Source organism: Carcharhinus amblyrhynchos, chromosome 6 (genome assembly GCF_965287045.1).
Source record: "Carcharhinus amblyrhynchos chromosome 6, sCarAmb.v2.hapA, whole genome shotgun sequence".
Lineage (NCBI taxonomy): Eukaryota > Metazoa > Chordata > Chondrichthyes > Carcharhiniformes > Carcharhinidae > Carcharhinus > Carcharhinus amblyrhynchos.
The window spans coordinates 70400189-70421217 of NC_137329.1; the positions used below are offsets into that span (position 1 = coordinate 70400189).

The following is a 21029-nucleotide window of genomic DNA, read 5'->3' on the forward strand; positions in this document are numbered from 1 at the left end:
CCACACCCTCATTCTCCATTCATCCCACACTGCCTCACTCCACACCCTCCCTCCATCCATCCCCAGACCCTGTCTCCACTGACATCCTCAAGCTTCATCCAAACCCATATGCTCTCTCTATCCAGCCCCACAACCTCACTCTCCACCAAGCCCCCCACACTCTCCAGCCACCTCCATGCCCTCACTCCATCTACACCCACAACCTCTCTCAATCCACCTCCACACTCTCTTTCCATCCAGCCCCACACCCCTCATTCCATTTATCCCCACACCCCCTCTCCATCCATTTCCATACCATGATTCTTCATCCACCCTCACAAACTCACTAGCCATCAACCTACATCCTCTCTCCACCTACATCCAGTCCCACCTTTGTGTACTTACTTCTACCAAACCCCTTAATTACTCTCCTTAAAACCTGTGTTGTCTCGCGGTCAAGTAATGCCTTGATTTTAAAATTCAGATCCCTCAATGGCCTCACCTTTCCTTATCTCTGTAATCTCCTCCCAATCCGAGAAATCTGCACTTGTCTAATTCCGGCCTCTGGAGTATCTCCGATTTTAATTGTTCCATCATTGGCAGCCATGCCTTTGGCTGCCTGGGCCACAAGCTCTGGAATTCCTTCCCCACTCTGTGCTTCTTGTTCCTCCTTTAAGATACTCCTTTGAACCAACATCTTGGACCAAGTTTTTGGTCACCTACCTGAATATCACCATATGTAGTTTGGTGTTCAATAATGCTTTATAATGCTCCTATGAAATACCTGAGAAATTTTATTCCATTGAAGGCGCAAAATACATACAGGTTGTTGTTGCTTACCCATTGCTATAACATACCCTGTTGTAGCTACCTGTTATTAGCTTGGATATTTCTCCTGGTTTGTATCTGGTGCACTCCATCAAAGACAAAGCATGAGATATAGACATCATACAAATGACAAAGATGATGGGCATTGATCGACCAGTGTGGCAAGCCAGGAAGATCATGCGCGAAGCTGAAAAACTGATTCAGTTTTTCAGGGTGTACAGAACAGAATTTTAAAGTGTGCAGATGATGCAAAACTAAGAAATGCAGCAAATTAACAAGAAGGACAGCAATGTACCTCACAAGGATATGCACAAACTGATGAAATGCTTGCAGACACAGCGGATGAAATTTAACATAGAACAGTGTGATGAAAGGAAGAGGAAATGCAACTAAATGGTACAATTTTAAATGACTACAGGAACAGTGAGACCTGTGCACTGATTAACTCTTATCAATAGGCCAGCAGAGGCACAATGTGCTGAATGGTCTCCTACACTGCTGTATCACCTTGTGGGTAGACAAGAGCTTATCTCCCTTGTCGGTGTTTGCATTGAATTCTCACATTGTTATCAATGCCATATTCCATTTCAGTGAGCACACCCGGTGACTGAGAAGCACTGTCTATTGTTCGGCTTGGCACTTCACCAAAAAACACACAAAAAGGTTAAAGTTCAATGTGTAGGCTGTGTGAATGTAAGTGTGGAGATCATATGGCCCACAATGAGGCCTATGACACATTTTTACTCACTAATCAAAAATGCAAGTAGCTGCATCTGCATTGTTAATTAGCCAAATGTGGTTTACGGATTGGACAACCATACTTGTTCCAAACACTCCACTGCCAACTCACACCCTCAATACTGAGGTGGAAAATACTCTTTACTCCTTTATTAAGGATTAAGGAAACATTATGATTATGAAATATCAGATACAATGGTCCCCGTGCTGCTGGAGTGTGATGCATGCGAAGGGCAGCAGGTCGAGCCTGAATCAAGTACATGAAGTGCTGGAAACTATTGTATAGCTTTGTTTAATTACTTGAATTACATACCTGTAAGTATAAATATTGTGTAAAGTCTTTGAAAGTGTTTCTGGAGGACATGGGCTGAACACTTGTAGAAGTATAATTTGTAAGTTTTAATAATACAAATCAGCAGTCAGTGTGGATTCAGGAAATGGAATTTAGGATAAACGAATTGTACTCAGAATAACAATAGCTGAATAATGTCATGAATTTGATGTCAAATGCTCCTGAAGCTCAACTAGGCAGTAAGTAAATATACATGAATTCATGGATTTGTTTTCTAGATATTGGGTGGGATTCTCCAATCTTGTTTGTAATGAACAAATACACCTAGGTCCCTCTATTCTTTTAGAACTGTATCCTTTATTTCATACAGTCTCTCCGTGTTCTTCTATTAAAATGCATCATTCCACATTTCTTTGAATTAAATTTCATCTGTCACCCGTCCGTCCAATCTATCAACTTGTTTCTGCCTTTTTCAAGTGCTACACTATCCTCTTCACAGCTCATAATTCTTCCAAGTTTCATATCACCTACCAATTTTGAAATTGTGTCCATACATCAAGATCTAGGGCATAATATATGATACAGGCCAAACTACATTGGATACAGGCATCAGTGACACAGCATTACATATCTCTGTCTGTTTTGCCCATTCCCCACTGACTGTGTGTGGAGCGTATTGTGGCTTTAGTGAGTTTACAAAGTAGTGACAAAAAAAGAACCAGCAAGGAGCAGAAGGTGTGGGTGCAGAGACAGGATTGTTACTTACAGTGTGAAGCTGTCAGGAGGAGCAGAGACACGTCTTAGATCAGCATGCTGCACCTTATGGATACTGTGCAAACCAGCACACCACGCCAGCCACAGATCAGGGAGTGAAGAGGAAAAACATATTGCATTTAGACAGTGAAGAAGGCCAAGGAAAATTACTCCTCAATAAGTAATCAGTGCAGCAGGTGGGGGAAACAATGGCATTGTGGTAATATCAATAGATAAGTGCTCTGGTGTCACAAGTACAAATCCCACCATGGTAGTTGATGGAATTTAAATTCAATTTATTAGTAAATCTAGAAGCTAGTTTCAATAATGGTGATCATGAAACTATTGTTGATTGTTGTAAAAACCCATCTGGTTCACTAATGTCCTCTTGGAAAGGAAATCTGTCGTCCTTACCTGGTCTGATCTACATGCAACTCCAGAACCACAGAGATGTGGCTGACTCTGAACTGCTCCCTCTGAAATAACCAAGCAAGGCACTCAGTTGTACCAAATGGCTACAGAAATGTCAAATAAGAATAAAACTGGAAAAACCACCTGTTATTGACCAAGGCACCAGAAATGACAACAGTAAACACAGCCCTGTCAACCTGATGGTTCTCCTGACTGACATCTGGGGACTGTGCCAACATTGGGAGAGCTACCCAGTGGCTGGTCAAACACCAACCTGATATAGTCATATTCACAGAATCTTGCCTTCTAGACAATATCCCAAACACCATCACCATCATTCCTGGGTATGTCCTGTGCCACTGGCAGAGCAGACAGTCTATGTGGAAAAGAAGTCCCAGCTTCGTACTGAGAATACCCTCCATCGTGTTGTGTGGCACAACCATTGTGCAAAATAAAATGGATTCAGAAAGACCCACCAATTAAAAACTGGGCATCCATGAGGTGTTGTGGACCTTCAGCAACAGCAGAATTGTATTCAGCCACTATCTGTGACCACATTTCCCACATATTCCTTGCTAACGTTACTATCAAGCCAAGAAATCAAACCTGTTTAAAGAAAAATACAAGAATTTCAGGAGCAGCACCAGGCCAAATAAAATGGGATACAATCTAGTGAAGCTACAATACTGGACCACTCGCACGCTAAACAGCAGAAGCAGTAGGTGAAAGAAACAGCTAAGTGATTTTACAACCAAATAATCACATCAAAGCTCTGCTGTTCTTTCATGTGATTAAAGAACTCACTGGACGAGGAGGATCCACCAATATCCTTAGCCTCAATGATGGAGAAGCCCAGCACATCAGTGCAAAAGACAAAGCTGAAGCATTAGAACTAATCGTCAGCTTGATGTGCCAAGTGGATGATCCATCATGGTCTCCTCCAGAGGTCCCCAGAATCACTGATGCCAGTCTTCAGCAATTCGATTCATAGAATCTTAGAACCCTACAGTACAGAAAGAGGCCCCTCGGCCCATTGAGTCTGCACTGAACACAATCCCACCCAGGTCCTATTTCCATATCCCTACATATTATACCCACTAATCCCTCTAACCTACACATCCCTGGACACTAAGGGGCAATTTCTTAGCATGGCCAATCGACCTAACCCGTACATCTTTGGACTGTGGGAGGAAACCAGAACACCCGGAGGAAACCCACACAGACACAAGGAGAATGTGCAAACTCCACACAGCAGTGACCCGAGCCGGGAATTGAACCCAGGACCCTGGAACTGTGAAGTAGCAGTGCTAACCACTGTGCTACCATGCCGCCCTGATTCAGTCCACGTGATATCAAGAAACAGCTGAAGGTACTGGATAGGCAATGGGTTCTGGCAACATTCTGTCAATAATGCCAAAGGCTTGTGCTCCAGAATTAGTTGCAACCCTAACCAAGCTGTTCCAGTGCAGCTACAACACTGGCATTTACACAACAATATGGAAAATTGCCCAGATATTTCCTGTCCATAAAATGCAAGTCAAACCCAAACTGGCTAATTACCACCCCACTACTCCTCTCAGTCATCAGCAAAGTGATGGAAAGGGTCATCAACAGTGCTATCAAGCACCACTTACTCAGCAATAACCTGCTTATTGACACTCAGTTTGGCCAGGGCCATTTGGCTCCTGACCTCATTACAGCCTTGATTCAAACATGGATAATAAAGCTGAACTCCCGAGGTGAGATGAGAGTGACTGTCCTTGACATCAAGACAGCATTTGACAATTGCAGCATCAAGAAGTCCTAGCAAAATCAGGGGGAAAGCTCTCTATTGGTTGGAGTTATACATAGCAAAAGGAAGATGGCTATAGTTGTCCCAGGACATCACTGCAGGAGTTCCCCAGGGTAGTGTCCTATCTCAGCTACTTCATCAATGGCCTTCCCTCCATCATAAGTAAAGTAAGTGAAGTTTATTAGTCACAAGTAAGGCTTATATTAACACTGCAATGAAGTTACTATGAAATTACCCTAGTCACCACAGTCTGGCACCTGTTCGGGTCAATGACCCTAACCAGCACATCTTTCAAAACGTGGGAGGAAACCGGAACACCTGAGGAAAGCCACACAAACACAGGGAGAGCGTGCAAACTCCACACAGTGACCCAAGCCAGGAAACGAACCCAGGTCCCATAAGGTTATAAGTGGAAATGTTCATTGTTGTTCATTGCACAATGTTTGCCATTCACGACTTCAAACACCATTTCCAACAAAAGACAATCAGAACATCTCCCCGTGACATTCAATGAGATTACCATTGCTGGATTTCCCACTATCAACATCGTGAAGGTTACCATTTATCTGAAACAGAACTGACCAGCCATATAAATACTATCTGGAAAGATCAGAGGCTAAGGATTCTGTGATGAGTAGTTCACCTCCTGACTCCCCAAAGCCTATCCACCATCTACAAGGTATAAGTCAGGAGTGTGATGGAATACTCTTCACTTGCCGGGCTGAGTGCAGCTTCAACAACATTCAAGAAACTCAGTGCCATCCAGGACAAAACATGCTGAGTGATCGATACTCCAACCCCTACACTAAACATTGATTCTCTCTTCCACTGAGGTTTTGTGGCAGTAGTATATCATATACAGGATACACTGCAGCAACCCCTTAACAACACCCTCCAAACCTGTGACTTCTAATATCTAGGAGGGCAATGGCAGCAGATACACGGGAACACAAAAACCTGCAATTGCAGTTCCAAGCCACTCACCATCCTGACTTGGAAATATATCAACATCTCTTCACTGACGCTGAGTTAAAATCCTGGAACTCCCTCCCTAATAGCATTGTGGGTATACCTACAACACATGGACTACAGTGGTTCAACAAGGCAGCTCACCACCACCTTCTTAAGTAAAATTAGGGATAGGCTAATAAATGTTGGTGCAGCCAGTGACATTCACAACCTATGTAAGAATAAACAAAAAACATCAGGCCGAGAAGATAATGTTAACAAATGCTTGGGATAATTTTACCGAACATATTAGGAAAGAGATCCACAGTGAGAGAGGTTTACTCCTGCAAAATATTACTCTTCACAGGTTTCTATAGAGTAACATCAGACAAAATGAAAAACCAACATTGTAACCAAACTTGTCTGCTTCCTAGCTTCTGGGTTAAGTTAAAATTGCTTCCCCAACATCACTATCAAACTACCCTGCAAGGACGTTAGTCTTGGCTCTGTTCAGGTACAATCTGTCCAGCTGTACAGGCTCCTACTCTCCCAGATTAGATTCCCATATCCCAAGACCCCCAGCCACACTTTCATTTTCTCCACCTTCTTACTTCTATACATGGTGCTGGGAATAATCTGAATGTTGTTTGAGGTCCTGCTTGATAGTCTCTTGTCTAGTTCCCTAAAATCTGCTTTTAGGACCTCAACCCTCCTTCCACCTATGTTGTTAGTACCAAAATGGAGCATGAACACTAGACTAGAGACTAGATGAGTTTTATAGGGAGACTTCTAGTGTGGTCCTCGTTAAAAGATTATTGGATGGCTAAGTAGACAATTTCTACTGGGCTTCTCTCAGCCACCACCTTCTTCTTCAAAAAATACAATTAGATTTGATAGGCATTGCCTTTTGATGAAACCATAGTGCGTTTCCCTAATATGTCCTTCTCTATCTAAGGGATCAAGCATCGTGTCTCCAAAATTCCATCAAACTTCATTCCTATTCCCAATGTCAAGCTAATGAGCCTGTAATGATTCTTGTCTGTCTTGTCACCTTTTCAAAAATGGGGACTACATTTGGCTCTTTTCTATCAATAGGAACCATTCGCACCCCAGTAAGTGATTGCGATTATGAGTGAGGTGCTTTGTAGATAATGATCAGGATTTTCCATGTCCCCTGAGGTGGCAGAGACAGCCTGCCATTGGCTGGCAACAGGATTGAAAAGGATTTTCCATTCTATGCACCCCCTACTGCAAGAAAACTCGTGGCAGGGTTCACCACTGGGGAGACTGGAAGACCCTGCAAGTGAGAATAGTCAGAAAATTCTGGCATATGCATCTCATCTCCCTGAGGAATCTTGAAAGTGTTTCATTGCAGCTCTTCCTATTTTCAAAATCTCAATTATTCCCAAAACAATTTGTTCATCTAATTTAACATTAATTTTATAGATAACATCAATGCTAAGAGTGAACATTATCTCCAAGAATGAAGACTGACAGAATGGCACTGCCATGTTGGCACTGCCACTGTACCAGGGGCAGTGCTGTACCATATCCCTGACCACTTGGTGGCTGCACTGGCCTCTGCACCTCTGACGTGATCATCTTGACTACCGAAGAACAGCAGTGACTTCCGTCGGCATGACATCATGCTGGCTAAGAGTGGGGGGAAAACCTGATGTTCCCGGAAGGTATGGTGTTATGCCATTTACGTATGTTTAAATTCATGCAGTTGGATGGTAATCAGGGTCACACCCTTGCTGGGTGTGATCCTGATTATGTTGCCAGTCGGGAAGATCTCATTCTGAGAGATCTCTAGCACAAATCCCATTATGGCCCTCTTGCAAGAGTTAGTGGCCATAGTGGGATTTGTACCCATGTCGAATGATCCTGGAAAATCCTGTGTTTTAGCCAGTGAGTCCATTATAACATGTCTTTGAACATCCTTCAATGTCCCAATAGCCTTTGACAGCTCACCACCTCTTCACATAATTGATAAAAAGCTTTTTCCCATCACTTCCATTAATTAGTAGAAATATTTTCATTTATACTTTGCCTGTCTTTGTGCATAACCAGCCAGTCTTTGGACTTTTCTTATCATGTTTTCCTGAGTGCAAATTTATCTTCCATATTTTTAATCTTGATGTTAAAACCTTACCAATTGCATTCTAAATTGGACTCATCAGCACCCAGTTGGGTTAGCCAATTTACCCGCTCCATGCCATGTGAATGAAGTTGGTTCTTGTGGAGTCTGCTACAAGTTCCAAGTTTCTCATACATTGAATTCTATTAGATGACTGAAATTTCACTTCAAAATGTAGATTTATACAAAATGAAAAGATGAAAATATCAACAGAAATAACACACCCCATAAACTTGAAGTAGGAAGTTAACCACTCACTCATTCAGTAATGGCATGGAGGTCCTCCGCTTGCACTTCTGCACCATGTTGGCTTGGTTCCTCAGTGAGATTCGGATGATTGATGGGCTCAGCCGGCATGGTTCCCCATCCACCTGCATGGGAATTGTCTTGTATGTTGTAAGGATCACCTCCCGGCATTGGTGAAGCCTTTCCCCATGACCCCCGACCTGAAGGGCAGCCTGCATTAATCAAGACAAGGATTATCTCTGCCTTCAGGTTTGGATCCAGGCTCTCTAAACAACAGAGGCAGTAAAACAGAACAGGCCACATACAACAGCTGCTCCCAAATTACATCTGAGCAACAATGTCTTTGGACAACTTGCAATTCTGTTCTCGAGAACGCCAAGTAACAGTATTATCGTCAAATTCAAGTTATGCAAGGTTTAAGCCATGCCAGATACTGAACACCTTGAGTGCTAAGTGACAATGGGCTCAGTGACCCATGATGACAATGGGCTCAGTGACATAGAGTGACAATGGGCTCAGTAATAGAATGACAATGGGTTCAGTAACAGAGTGACAATGGATTCAATGATAAGAGAGACAATTGACTTGATAAAACTGAGTGACAATAGACTGTAGAAGACTGAGTAATGCTGGGCTCATATACACCAAGTGAGAGCCAGAATAAACAATGGTTTGTTAATAAACAATGTTCTATGTTATACTGTAATCGAGAGGACTAAGCAAAACACTTCCATCAACTCTGCGTGCCACTCAGTTTGAGAACTCAGGGTAAAACCGTCTTTCCATCTTTGAGGTTCCCTGCAGGTGAGTGGGCTCATTCTCATCATTTTCAAACTCTGTTTGTAAACACAGATTACTGCCTGAAACTTACCAGAGATGCCATGGTAAAGCCAATCACTTCAATGCATCCATCATCATGACGCTGTGGTTCAAAATCTCGATGATCCCCTGGGTTACCCCAAGGCATTGTGCCTGCACAATACCTGCAACAGATCAATGCCGCTTAAGTATTTTCTTTATTCCATTTCATTACGTTAAAGGCACTAGGTTAAACGTAAGTTGTTATTAAGGAAAGCGGTGTGTATTGACAAGCTCGCATTAGTTGGAAGAGGCACCACAATCAAGTTCCCTCATTCATGACCAAGTCACTCTGAAGTGGTGTAGAGTTTGGGCATGGCATCCTATACAATTCACTGGCCCTTAACCCGGGGCATCGAACCAGTATAGAGCACTTCTACAACTGCCCTGGCTGAGTTGAGTCGACTCACCATGAGGTTCATTGCTCTTTCTGAAAATGTATGCATCTCAGGCCCAAGCCCATGCGTGGCTTCGTATTTAATCCCGTATTTGAGAAATCATTTCAGTTGCTTACCTGGGGATATTGAGGAAGACGATACACTGGAATTTCAAATCCTGGATTTTGGGTGTTAAATCAGTGCCATCACACTAGGATTAAAGAGAAAAATTCAATCCTAGAGACTGCATTCATTACAACACAAAGTATTTTTATAGTTGTTTGGTAGTACAGAACTTGAGTATGCTGAATAAAGATGCATGTCAAAGCTTTTTGTCTTGCACACATCAAGATAACTTTTAAGACAAATTAACATGAATGAGAACAACAGTTTATACTGCAGAAGAGAAGGTAGGTTCGTAAAGGTGTTGCTATGGAGAATGCAGCAGAGATTAGTTAATTGCCAAGATTTAGTTCAAAGCATTGCCATGGGGAATGAACTAGCGAATGGCTGCCCCCCTAGGTTTTGTTGAGGTGAAAAAGGTACCATGCATGGACATGCTCCCACTGACTGCAAAGGACAGGGCCCTGTCTGTGAATATATATAGCTTCTAGCATGCAGAAGTGAATCACGCTGCAAATCCATGACAATGCTTCTATTAAGCATAGTCCACTTGCCAACTAATCAGCACTCTTTCCTCATGCAATATAAATTGTTATTCGCTAAACTATTAGTAATCTTGTGAATCTGTCCTGATGAGTGCAAGACAAAAAGCTTTGACAGTCTCTTTTTTCAGCAATACTCAAATTTTTCTATTAGGCAAGTGATCCAATTTTAAAGAGGCAGTTGGCTCACTTATAGGAGAAATATTACTTATCATAATGCATTATGCATTGACATAATGTTGTATGGGAGGCTGATTTATAGCAAGGGTAATTATGTAAATAATCCAGTACAGATAGACAGATAAATATGGACAGGTAGATAAATATATTATGGGTTATAACACTTAAGAAAATAAGAACATAAGAAATAGGAGCAGGAGTAGGCCATCTAGCCCTTCGAGCCTGCCCCGCCATTCAATAAGATCATGGCTGATCTGTTGTGGCTCAGTTCCACATTCCCGCCCTCTCCCCATAACCCTTAATCCCCTCTCTTATCAAAAACCCATCAACCCACTTCTTAAAAATATTTAGCGAGGTAGCCTCCACTACTTCAACGGGCAGAGAATTCCAGAGATTCACCACCCTTTGAGTGAAGAAATTCTTCCTCAACTCCGTTCTAAACCGCCCCCCCTTTATCTTGAGGCTGTGCCCCCTAGTCCTACTGTCCTTTCTGAGCGGGAAGAGTCTCTCCACCTCTATCCTATCCATCCCATTCATCATCTTATATGTCTCAATGAGATCTCCCCTCATTCTTCTGAACTCTAACGAGTACAAGCCTAGTTTATTCAGCCTCTCCTCATAGCTCAACCCCCTCAACTCTGGCATCAGCCTAGTAAGCCTCCTCTGCACTCCCTCCAAGGCCAAAATATCCTTGCGTAAGTACGGCGCCCAGAACTGCTTAATATAATTATAATCATAATTATATTAAGTGTTCCATTGTGACATGAAAGCATTCATATTACCATTGGTCCTATTAGCAGAGGGAAATCACATTCCATGGGACACTTCCCAGTTCTTTTAGCTAAGACATCATCCACGCTTTGTCCAAAGCCAAATCTTTGGTTCATTGTTTGCTGATGCTTCACCCGGAACCATTTTTCTTGGCAGTTTTTGTCAGTAGTGGTTTGCCATTGCCTTACATCTCAGGGCAGAGTGAGGAGTCAGATCCTAAGCTTACTTCAGCACAGACAGGAATCAAAGCTGTGCTGCTGTCAGTGTTAATCTGATGTGGGTATGCCGGCGTTGGACTGGCGTAAACACAGTAAAAAGTCTGACAGCACCAGGTTTTAGTCCAACCTATTTATTTGATAATATACTCACAAGCTTTCGAGGGGACTGCCTCTTTGTTAGGTGAATGGAGAGTTCTGGCCTCAGACAGAGCATATAAAGCACAGACAGTTTAGAGATTACTGATTAAAATGCGAATCCTTACACCTAACCTGCTGTTCAAGACCTGAAGTGGCTGATAATGTGAGTGGAAGGAGCACTGATCACAGTTTAAAGAGATGTGTATTGTCTCCAGACAGTACAGTAAGTGAGGTTTTGCAAACCCAGGCAAGTCACGGGGGTTACAGATAGTGCGACACTATCTTGGGTTCATGTCGCACTTGCCTGGGTTGCCGTGACTTGCCTGGGTTTGCAAAACCTCACTTACTGTACTGTCTGGAGACAATACACATCTCTTTAAACTGTGATCAGTGCTCCTTCCACTCACATTATCAGCCACTTCAGGTCTTGAACAGCAGGTTAGGTGTAAGGATTCGCATTTTAATCAGTAATCTCTAAACTGTCTGTGCTTTATATGCTCTGTCTGAGGCCAGAACTCTCCATTCACCTGACGAAGAGGCAGTCCCCTCGAAAGCTTGTGAGTATATTATCAAATAAATAGGTTGGACTAAAACCTGGTGTTGTCAGACTTTTTACAGTGTTAATCTGAACAGGGTTAATGTTTTTCCTGATACATATTAATGACCTAGACCTTAGTGTACAGGATACAATTCCAAAGTTTACAAATTATACAAAACTTGGAAGCATTTTGAACTGAGGCTGATAGTGTAGAATTTTAATGACATGTATCTGTCAGTGGAATGGGCAGTGTTTTTTATTGCGTTTAGAGTCGAGGTAGGGTTTCTTTAGGGTTTTGTTTGTTACCCTAAGTATACTCCTATTGTTAAGCATAAAGACCATTCTTGTTTATTTGCAGATCTATATAAATATTACACTCTACATGAGGTTGTACTTCTGCTTCTCTCCAGATTGCGATCTCTTAGTCACGTGATATTGCATCATAGTTACATCAGTACTTCAATCAGTATCAGGTGCTCCTGATGGTAACCTTTTATTCGGCATCACCCTCTAAGTCTTTATCCTAACCAAAAACAAACTCCTACATCTCTGAACTGCTTCCAAAGTATGTACATACTTAACTAAGGGGAGTCTCAGATTTCAAAGGATGAGTCTCTGTGGTGTCCTGACCAATCTTCCCAATCTGGTCTTGATTGTGTGGTTGAGGATTAATTGTACTTTTTCATTGTTTGATAGGAGTGTCTGCCACAGGGGTGGCTGCAGAGTTGTTTCTGCTTCCTTGGACTGGATATTGTGTCTCCACAGACATGTTTTCAGTTGGTGGTGGGGGTTGGATGTTGGGGCATGTAAAATGCTGCCCATCCCCAAGCTCACCCCCCTATAATATGGGGGATAGTTGGCTGCTGAAATTGAAAGCCTGTCTGTAATATTTAAGTAAACAAGCAAGGGTCAATTCAGCTTCAATTCAACAAGCTAATTGACCCCTTTAATATGCTGTCCACATCATAACATGGTTGACACAGGCTGTCTGACAGGACTGGGCAGGTGGTCATTTTAAAAAAACCTTTTAAAACAGTAGGAAGGAAAGGGGTACTCTCATTGGGGTATGCCCTTTGCACATGGGGAGTGCGGGGGGAAGCACAAAATTGGTTCCACCACTGCCTCCTTTCTACCTGCCCACCTGCTCTACAAAACACCCCCATGCACTTTCTGCACCCCGCTTCCCAAACCACCCATACCCTTCTGGCCCAATATCCCAGACTTACCTTACTTTCTCTCTTTGATAGTATTTGTGGTCCCAGCAGTGCCCACTAATGCATAGTAGGTGCTGCTGGGACTGGTGGAGCTGTTGGTCAATCCAATTGGCTGGCAGTTCCTGAGGGTGGGTCTTCTTCCTCACTGAGGGGCATATGTCCCACTCGCAGGCAATGTAACCTGCCCTAAGCATGTTATGGCTTCTATTCAGCAAAGTAAGTTAATATCTTCATTCTTTTCATCAATTCTTTGATTGTTAGAATGCAGCTTTCCACTTCTCTGTTCAACTATGGATATGATGTGGGTATGCCGGCGTTGGACTGGCGTAAACACAGTAAAAAGTCTGTCAGACTTTCAACTATGGATATCTCAGTGAACGAGAAACATGTCACACCTGGAGTATTAGTCCCCTTAGTTAAGTATGTACATGGATTGGAAGCAGTTCAGAGAAGGCTTGTGGATGCTGGAGTTGAAACAAAAGCAAAAAATGCTGGAAAATCTCAGCAGGTCTGACAGCATCTGTGGAGACAGCATAGAGCCAACATTTCAAGTGTATTAAGGGTTAACGTCAGGAGCACCTGGCACTGATTCAACTACTGATGTAACAATGATGTAATATCACATAACTAAGAGATCACAATGACTAATGTTAGGAATGGGCAGGTTGTCTTACAAGGAAAGGCTGGTCAAGCTGGGCCTGTATCTGCTGAATACAAGATCCTGAGTGGACTTGATGGGATGGATTTGGAATGGATGTTTCTTCTTGTGAGAGAATTTAGAACTGGGAGTCAGCGTTTAAAGATTAGTGTTTATCATTTGGAGAAATATTTTCTCTCAGACTGTTATGAGTCTTTGGAACTCTCCTCCTCAAAAAGAAGTAGTCTTTGAATATTTTTAGGGCAAAGATTTATAGATTTTTGATAGGCAAGGAGACGAAAGATTATCAGGCATAGACAGGAATGTGGGGTTGAAGCTACATTCAGAACAGCCATGATCCTATTGAATGGTGGCTTGAGGATACGGGTGCCCTACTTCTGCTCCTAATTTATATGTTCGTATGCATCAAACCATACTTCTGCACAAAGTTATAGAACAGCTCATTAGCAAACTGAGCTCCATTATCTGACACCACAGCTATGTGTTATGGAGATTCTTCTTAGTGATGTGATGGCTACATCCCACCATGATGCTGTGCATCTGCTCACTTCAATCCATGAAGTCTGGGGGGAGAGGCAGAGTTAAAATCCAATGCTAAAGGAGCCAATGATGAAGGCTGTCCCTCCTTCCTACCACTGGATTGAGCATGGTTGCTTTCCAAGTTCCCCCTTGCCACTGAATTCCTCTCACCAGCCTAGAAGTTGAGCCTGGTGGGGAACAGTGCTTAAGTGGTCAACAATTAGACACATCACATGAGGGCCTCAATTGGGTAAAGAATGAAAGGACTGGTCTAGGCTTTGCCCAACCCAGTATAACATTGGCAGATGGTTGGGGTGTGCAAGAGCCTGAGAGGCCACCTGTTAAATTTAATGGCCGCTGCTTCCGCACCCCCCATTTCCCACATCACCTGCAAACCTGCCAGCAGAGGAATGGAAAATTCTTCCCCGTATCTATTGTAGATTCTGTTCCTGGGACGTTTCATTTCATATTGGTAATGGCTTAAATTGTCATATTGGCTTTTGAAATGTGATACAGTAATTTAAAGTTTGACATGAGATGTGTTAGTCAGACAGATGAGCGTCGGGAGATTTCTTGATAAGAATGAGATAAAATAAAGAGGTCTCACACAGACCTTGGAAATAAGTTTTAAATGGGATAGAATAGTAGATGGATCTGAAAATATAGAGATACAATCACTCAAAATGCCGATTTAGGTTAATAACACATTAGAAAAAGTAAAGCAAGCAATGGGATCATTTCTAGAAGCACAGAATTGAAAGGCAGAGTTGTTATGTTAAACTCATCAGATATCTTTTTCATAATTAACCATTTCTAAGCTCCATGAGATTTCTCTCCCAAAGCTGACCCTGACCAATCCAAAACTTACCACGACTCTGACATGTTTTGACAAATCTCGAGAGCTTCTCTGCAGAAAGTCAGAAAAGGCTGCCTGAAAATAAACATCACAAATATCAGTAAATGCATCCCATGAGGAATCCAATATCTTTTCTCTTTTTCCTAAAACAGAGATAATATCTGCAATGATTCATTCCACAGCAACAAATACGACACCAACGTCCAACTTCTGTTTGGGTAAGGATCCCTGCCATTGTTCAGCCAAACTCAGTGCCAGGATTCTAGATGAACATCATTATCAAGGATACATGTTCTAACAATGCCAGATGCCTAGAAATGCCCCGAGCCTCCAATTTGGTACTGCTTCCAAGCCACTTGTTTCTCGGCGGCAGGAGGCAGCACAGTGCTCACCCAGATCTTTGTTTCCCGCCTCTTTCATTGGAGATTTTTCATTGATTCCACCTCACGTTGCCGGGAAACCCGCTGTGGGGATGAGTTGTCAGCAGGACCAGAAGATCCTGCTGGCATGAACAGCTCGAGAATTCCAACCTTAACATACCGGACCCATTGCTGCATAATACCGAAACAAAAAATGCCTCCTTATTTTCAGATGTCAGGAATTGGTGGAGTTGATCCCCCAACCTCCTAACACAAGGTTTGAATTTCCACAGTTCTGGCGAATATGAATTCAAATTCCATCATGGAAGTTTGAGAATTTGAATTCAGTTTTTTAAAAAAAAATAAAGTAAATAAAGATAAATTGCTTCCAATGGCTGAAAAGAGAATAATGAGAGAATACAGATCTAAACTGACTGGCTTTAGAACATAGAAGTGATGTGAAGAAGAATGCTTTTACATGACTGGTTAGGATTGGGAATGCACTGTTTAATCATGTGATGGATATAGTTTCAATAGTCATCTCAAAAGGATGAATACTTAAAAGAGAAAGAAATTGCAGGGATGTGAGAAATGAACAATGGAGTGGGCCTAACTAGATATCTCCAAAGATCCAGCAAAGACATTGAAATAAAGTTTTTCATAGGATGTGGACATTGCTGACAAGGCCAACATTTGTTGTCCATTCTTAATTATATAGAAAAATAGAGAATGGAAGCAGTAGCAGGCCATCTGGCATTTCAAGCCTGCTCCACCATTCATTGTGACCATGGCTGATCATCAAGTTCATTCCTGATCCCACCTTCCCTCCATTTCCATTGATCTTTTAGCCCCAAGGGCTACCCTGAATTCTGGACTCCCCCAGCATTGGGAACATGCTTTTGGAATCTATCCTGTTAATCCTGTTAGAATTTTATAAGTTTTGATTAGATCCCCTTTCACTTTTCTAAACTCCAAAGAATACAATCCGAACCAACTTAGTCGCTCCTCATATGACAGACCTGCCATCCCAGGAGTCAGCCTGGTAAACCTTCGCTCCACTCTCTCCATAACAAGGACATCATTCCTCGGATAAGGACACCAAAACTGCACATAATACTCAAGGTCTCACCAATACCCTGTATAACTGCAGTAAAACATCCCTATTCCTATACTCAAATCCTCTAATTATGAAGGCCAGGTTACCATTTGCCTTCTTTACTGCCTGCTGTACCTGTGCACTTACTTTCAGTAACTGATGCACGAGGATACCAAGATCTCATTGAGTATCCACCTCTCTCAACTTACATTCAGATAAAAATCTGCCTTTCTATTATTGCTACCTAAGGAGATAAGCACTTAGCTACAGTTAGCTTTACTTAGTCTCACTATCTTGATCAAGTTTTCCAAGGAAGTGACAAAGATGATTGATGAGGGTAGGGCATTGATGATGTGTACACAGACTTCAGTCAGGCCTTTGACGAGGTCCCTCATGGCAGACTACTACAGAAGGTGAAGTCACACAGGATCAGAGGTGAGCTGGCAAGGTGGATACATAACTGGCTCGGTTATAGAAGACAGAGGGTAGCATTGGAAGGGTGTATTTCTGAATGGAGGGCTGTGACAAGTGTAATTCCTCAGGGTTCACTGCTGGGAACTTTGCTGTTTGTAATACATATAAATGATTTGGAGGAAAATGTAACTGATTTAATTAATAAGTTTGCGGATGACACAAATGTTGGTGGAGTTGCAGATTGTGATGGGGACCATCAGAGGATACAGCAGAACCTGTATCTGGGTCACATAAGGACATAAGAACATAAGAAATAGGAGCAGGAGTAGACCATCTAGCCCTTCAAGCCTGCCCCGCCATTCAATAAGATCATGGCTGATCTGAAGTGGATCAGTTCCACTTTCCCGCGCTCTCCCCATAACCCTTAATTCTCTTGTCTGTCAAAAACCTATCTACCCGTGACTTAAATATATTCAGCGAGGTAGCCTCCACAACTTCAACAGGCAGAGAATTCCAGAGATTCACCACCCTTTGAGTGAAGAAGTTCCTCCTCAACTCCGATCTAAACTGCTCCCCCTTATCTTGAGGCTGTGCCCTCTAGTCCTGCTATTCTTTCTAAGCGGGAAGAATCTCTCTACCTCTACCCTATCCATCCCCTTCATTATCTTATACGTCTCTATGAGATCCCCCCTCAACCTTTTAAACTCCAACGAGTACAGACCCAGTCTATTTAGTCTCTCTTCATAGTCCAACCCCCTCATCTCCGGTATCAGCCTAGTGAACCTCCTCTGCACTCCCTCCAAGGCCAAAATATCCTTGCGCAAGTGCGGCGACCAAAACTGCACACAGTACTCCAGCTGCGCCCTCACCAGTACCCTGTAGAGTTGCAGCAAGACCTCCCTGCTTTTATATTCTATCCCCCACACTACAAAGGCCAGCATATCATTCGTCTTCTTGATCACCTGCTGCACCTGCAGACTGGGTTTTTGCGACTCATGCATAAGGACCCCAGGTCCCTCTGCACCGTAGCATGCTGCAGCTTTTCGCCCTTTAAATAGTAATCCCTCCTACTATTATTTCTGCCAAAGTGGATAACCTCACACTTGCTAACATTATACTCCATCTGCCAGGTCCTCGCCCACTCGCTCAGCTATCCAGATCCCTCTGCAGACTTTCCACACCCTCCATGCAACTTGCTTTTCCACTTATCTTCGTGTCATCAGCAAATTTCGTCACCCTACACTCAGTCCCCTCCTCCAGATCATCTATATAAATGGTAAACAGTTGAGGCTCCAGCACCGATCCCTGCAGCACTCCAGTAGTCACCAACCGCCAATCAGAATAGCACCCATTGATACCAACTCTCTGCCTCCTATTAGACAACCAATCCTCTATCCACGCTAACACCTTACCCACAACTCCATGCACCCTAACCTTCTGAAGCAACCTTTCGTGAGGCACCTTATCAAACGCCTTTTGAAAATCTAGAAACATCACATCCACCGGTTCCCCTCTGTCTACCGCACTAGTCACATCCTCATAGAAATCCAATAAATTTGTCAAACAAATTTGTCCCTTAACAAATCCATGCTGCGTCTGCTCTATCAAACCATTCCTTTCTAGGAATCACCATTGCAGGTGTCAGAGTAGCCTTCTCGAAGGTCAACCCACGGAATGTGAATAGCCCGGATGGGGTACCTGGACGAGTGCTCAGATCCAGCGCAGATCAGCTGATGGGGGTATTCATAGACATCTTCAACCTCTCTTTACAACAATCTGAGATTCCTACCTGCTTCAAGAAGATGACTGTCATCCTAGTACTTAAGAAAAACCAAGCATGTGCCTTAATGAGTATTGGCTGCTAGCTCTGACATCCAACATTATGAAATGCTTTGAAAGGCTAGTCATGGCATGAATCAATTCTGGTGCCTACCACCACAACAGGTCCACAGCCAACGCCATCTTCCTGGCCCTACACTCAACCCTGGAAAAGCTAGATATGTCAGACTCCTATTTATTGACCACAGCTCAGCCTTCAACACTATTATTCCCATGAAATTCATTTCCAAATTCTGTGGCCTGGACCTCGACACCTCCTTCTGCGACTGGATCCTGAACTTCCTAACTCACAGACCGTAATCAGTAAGGACAGGCAACAAAAGCATCTCCATGATCATCCTCAACACCGGTGCCTCACAAAGCTGTGTTCTCAGCCCCCTACTATACTCAGCCCTCTATTATACACCTATGACAGTGTGGCCAAATTCCCTACCAATTTGATTTTCGAGTTTGCTGACAACACAACCATATTTCTATTATGGATAACATTGGAATAGTTTAGGTTAGAGGGTCATTAAATTGGTTCCACTGGTCGGCGCAACATCGAGGGCCAAAGGGCCTGTACTGCGCTGTAATGTTCTATGTTCTATAATGGGTCGGATCTCAAACAGTGAAGTGACAGAGTACAGGAATGAGATAGCGAATCTGGTGAACAGGTGTGGCAACAATAATCTCTCCCTCAATGTCAATAAAATGAAGGAGATTGTCATCGACTTCAGGAAGCTTAAAGGAGAACATACCCCTGTCTACATCAGTGGGGACAAAGTAGAAAGGGTCAAGAGCTTCAAGCTTTTAGGTGTCCAGATCACCAACAACCTGTCCTGGTCCCCCCATGCCGACACTATAGTTAAGAAAGCTCATCAACGCCTCTACTTTCTCAGAAAACTAAGGAATTTTGGCATGTCAGCCAAGACTCTCACCAACTTTTACAGATGCACCATAGAAAGCATTCTTTCTGGTTGTATCACAGCTTGGTGTGGCTCCTGTTCTGCCCAAGAACACAAGGAACTACAAAAGGTCATGAATGTAGTCCAATCCATCACACAAGCCTCCACTGACTCTGTCTACACTTCCTGCTGCCTTGACAAAGCAGCCAGCAATATTAAGGACACCACGCACATTCTCTTTTTTAACGACTAAGCTAGTCCCAATTGCCCGCAATTTGGCACATATCCCTCGATAGCTATTTTCTTCATGTAACTCTCTAAATGCTTTTTAAAAGACGAAATTGTACCCATCTCTACTACTACCTCTGGCAGCTTGTTCCAGATACCCTCTGTGTGAAAAACTGTCCCTCTGGACCCTTTTGTATCTCTTCCCTCTCACCTTAAACCTCTGCCCTCTAGTTTTAGACTCCCCTACCTTTGGGAAAAGTTATTGACTATCTAGCTGATCTATGCCCCTCATTATTTTATAGACCACTGTAAGATCACCCCTAAGTCTCTTACGCTCCAGAGAAAAAAGTCCTAGTCTATCCAGCCTCCCTTTATAACTCAAACCATCAAGTCCTGGTAGCATCCTAGCAAATCTTTTCTTGCACTCTTTCTAGTTTAATAATATTCTTTCTATAATAGAGTGACCAGAACTGTAGACAGTATTCCAAGTGTGGCCTTACCAATGTCTTGTACAACTTCAACAGGACGTCCCGACTCCAACATTCAATTTTCTGACCAATGAAACCAAGCATGCCGAATGCCTTCTTCATCACTTTGTCCACCTGTGACTCCACTTTCAAGGAGCTATGATCTTTGTTCTATAACTGTCCCCAACAAGAGGTATAATTTGGATGTGAGGGTAAGGTTCTTTACACGGAGAGTTGTGCGGGTATGGAAAGTGCTACCAAGGAGGGTGGTGGAGGCAGGAACGTTGGACTCGTTTAAGGTTCAGTTAGACAGACACATGAGTGAAACGAGGATGGAGGGTTGTAGTAGGGGCTATTAAATAAGGACAGAACCTCGGGAGACACCGGAAATGCAGACTTGTAAGTTAACGTTTTTGTCTTTTATTCCGCAGGTGGAGGTCCACCTCGTTGTCAAACGAGGGGCATGCACACGGTGGGTCGTGAGTGGGCTGCTCTTGGAGGTTCCGGGAGTGGCCTAGTACTTCGTGTCGGTGTGTGTGCTTGATCATGGACCGGTAGACGGGCACCGCAACAGCTCGGTGACTAGCACTGCTGGCTGTGCAGATACATGGATTTGGGCC

At 43.1% G+C, this 21029-nt stretch overlaps 1 protein-coding gene across 1 annotated transcript in view; it reads right to left on the minus strand.

Annotated features, from left to right (window-relative positions):
- The window catches only part of dgki (diacylglycerol kinase, iota), a 265844-nt gene that overhangs the window by 163535 nt on the left and 81280 nt on the right, over positions 1-21029 (minus strand). Inside the window, exons 14-17 of the mRNA XM_080191667.1 lie at positions 15132-15194; positions 9500-9573; positions 8999-9110; positions 8140-8339 (exon numbers count right to left, since the gene is read on the minus strand). Coding sequence (XP_080047793.1) covers positions 8140-8339; positions 8999-9110; positions 9500-9573; positions 15132-15194 — 449 coding nt within the window. The remainder of the gene's footprint in view (positions 1-8139; positions 8340-8998; positions 9111-9499; positions 9574-15131; positions 15195-21029) is intronic.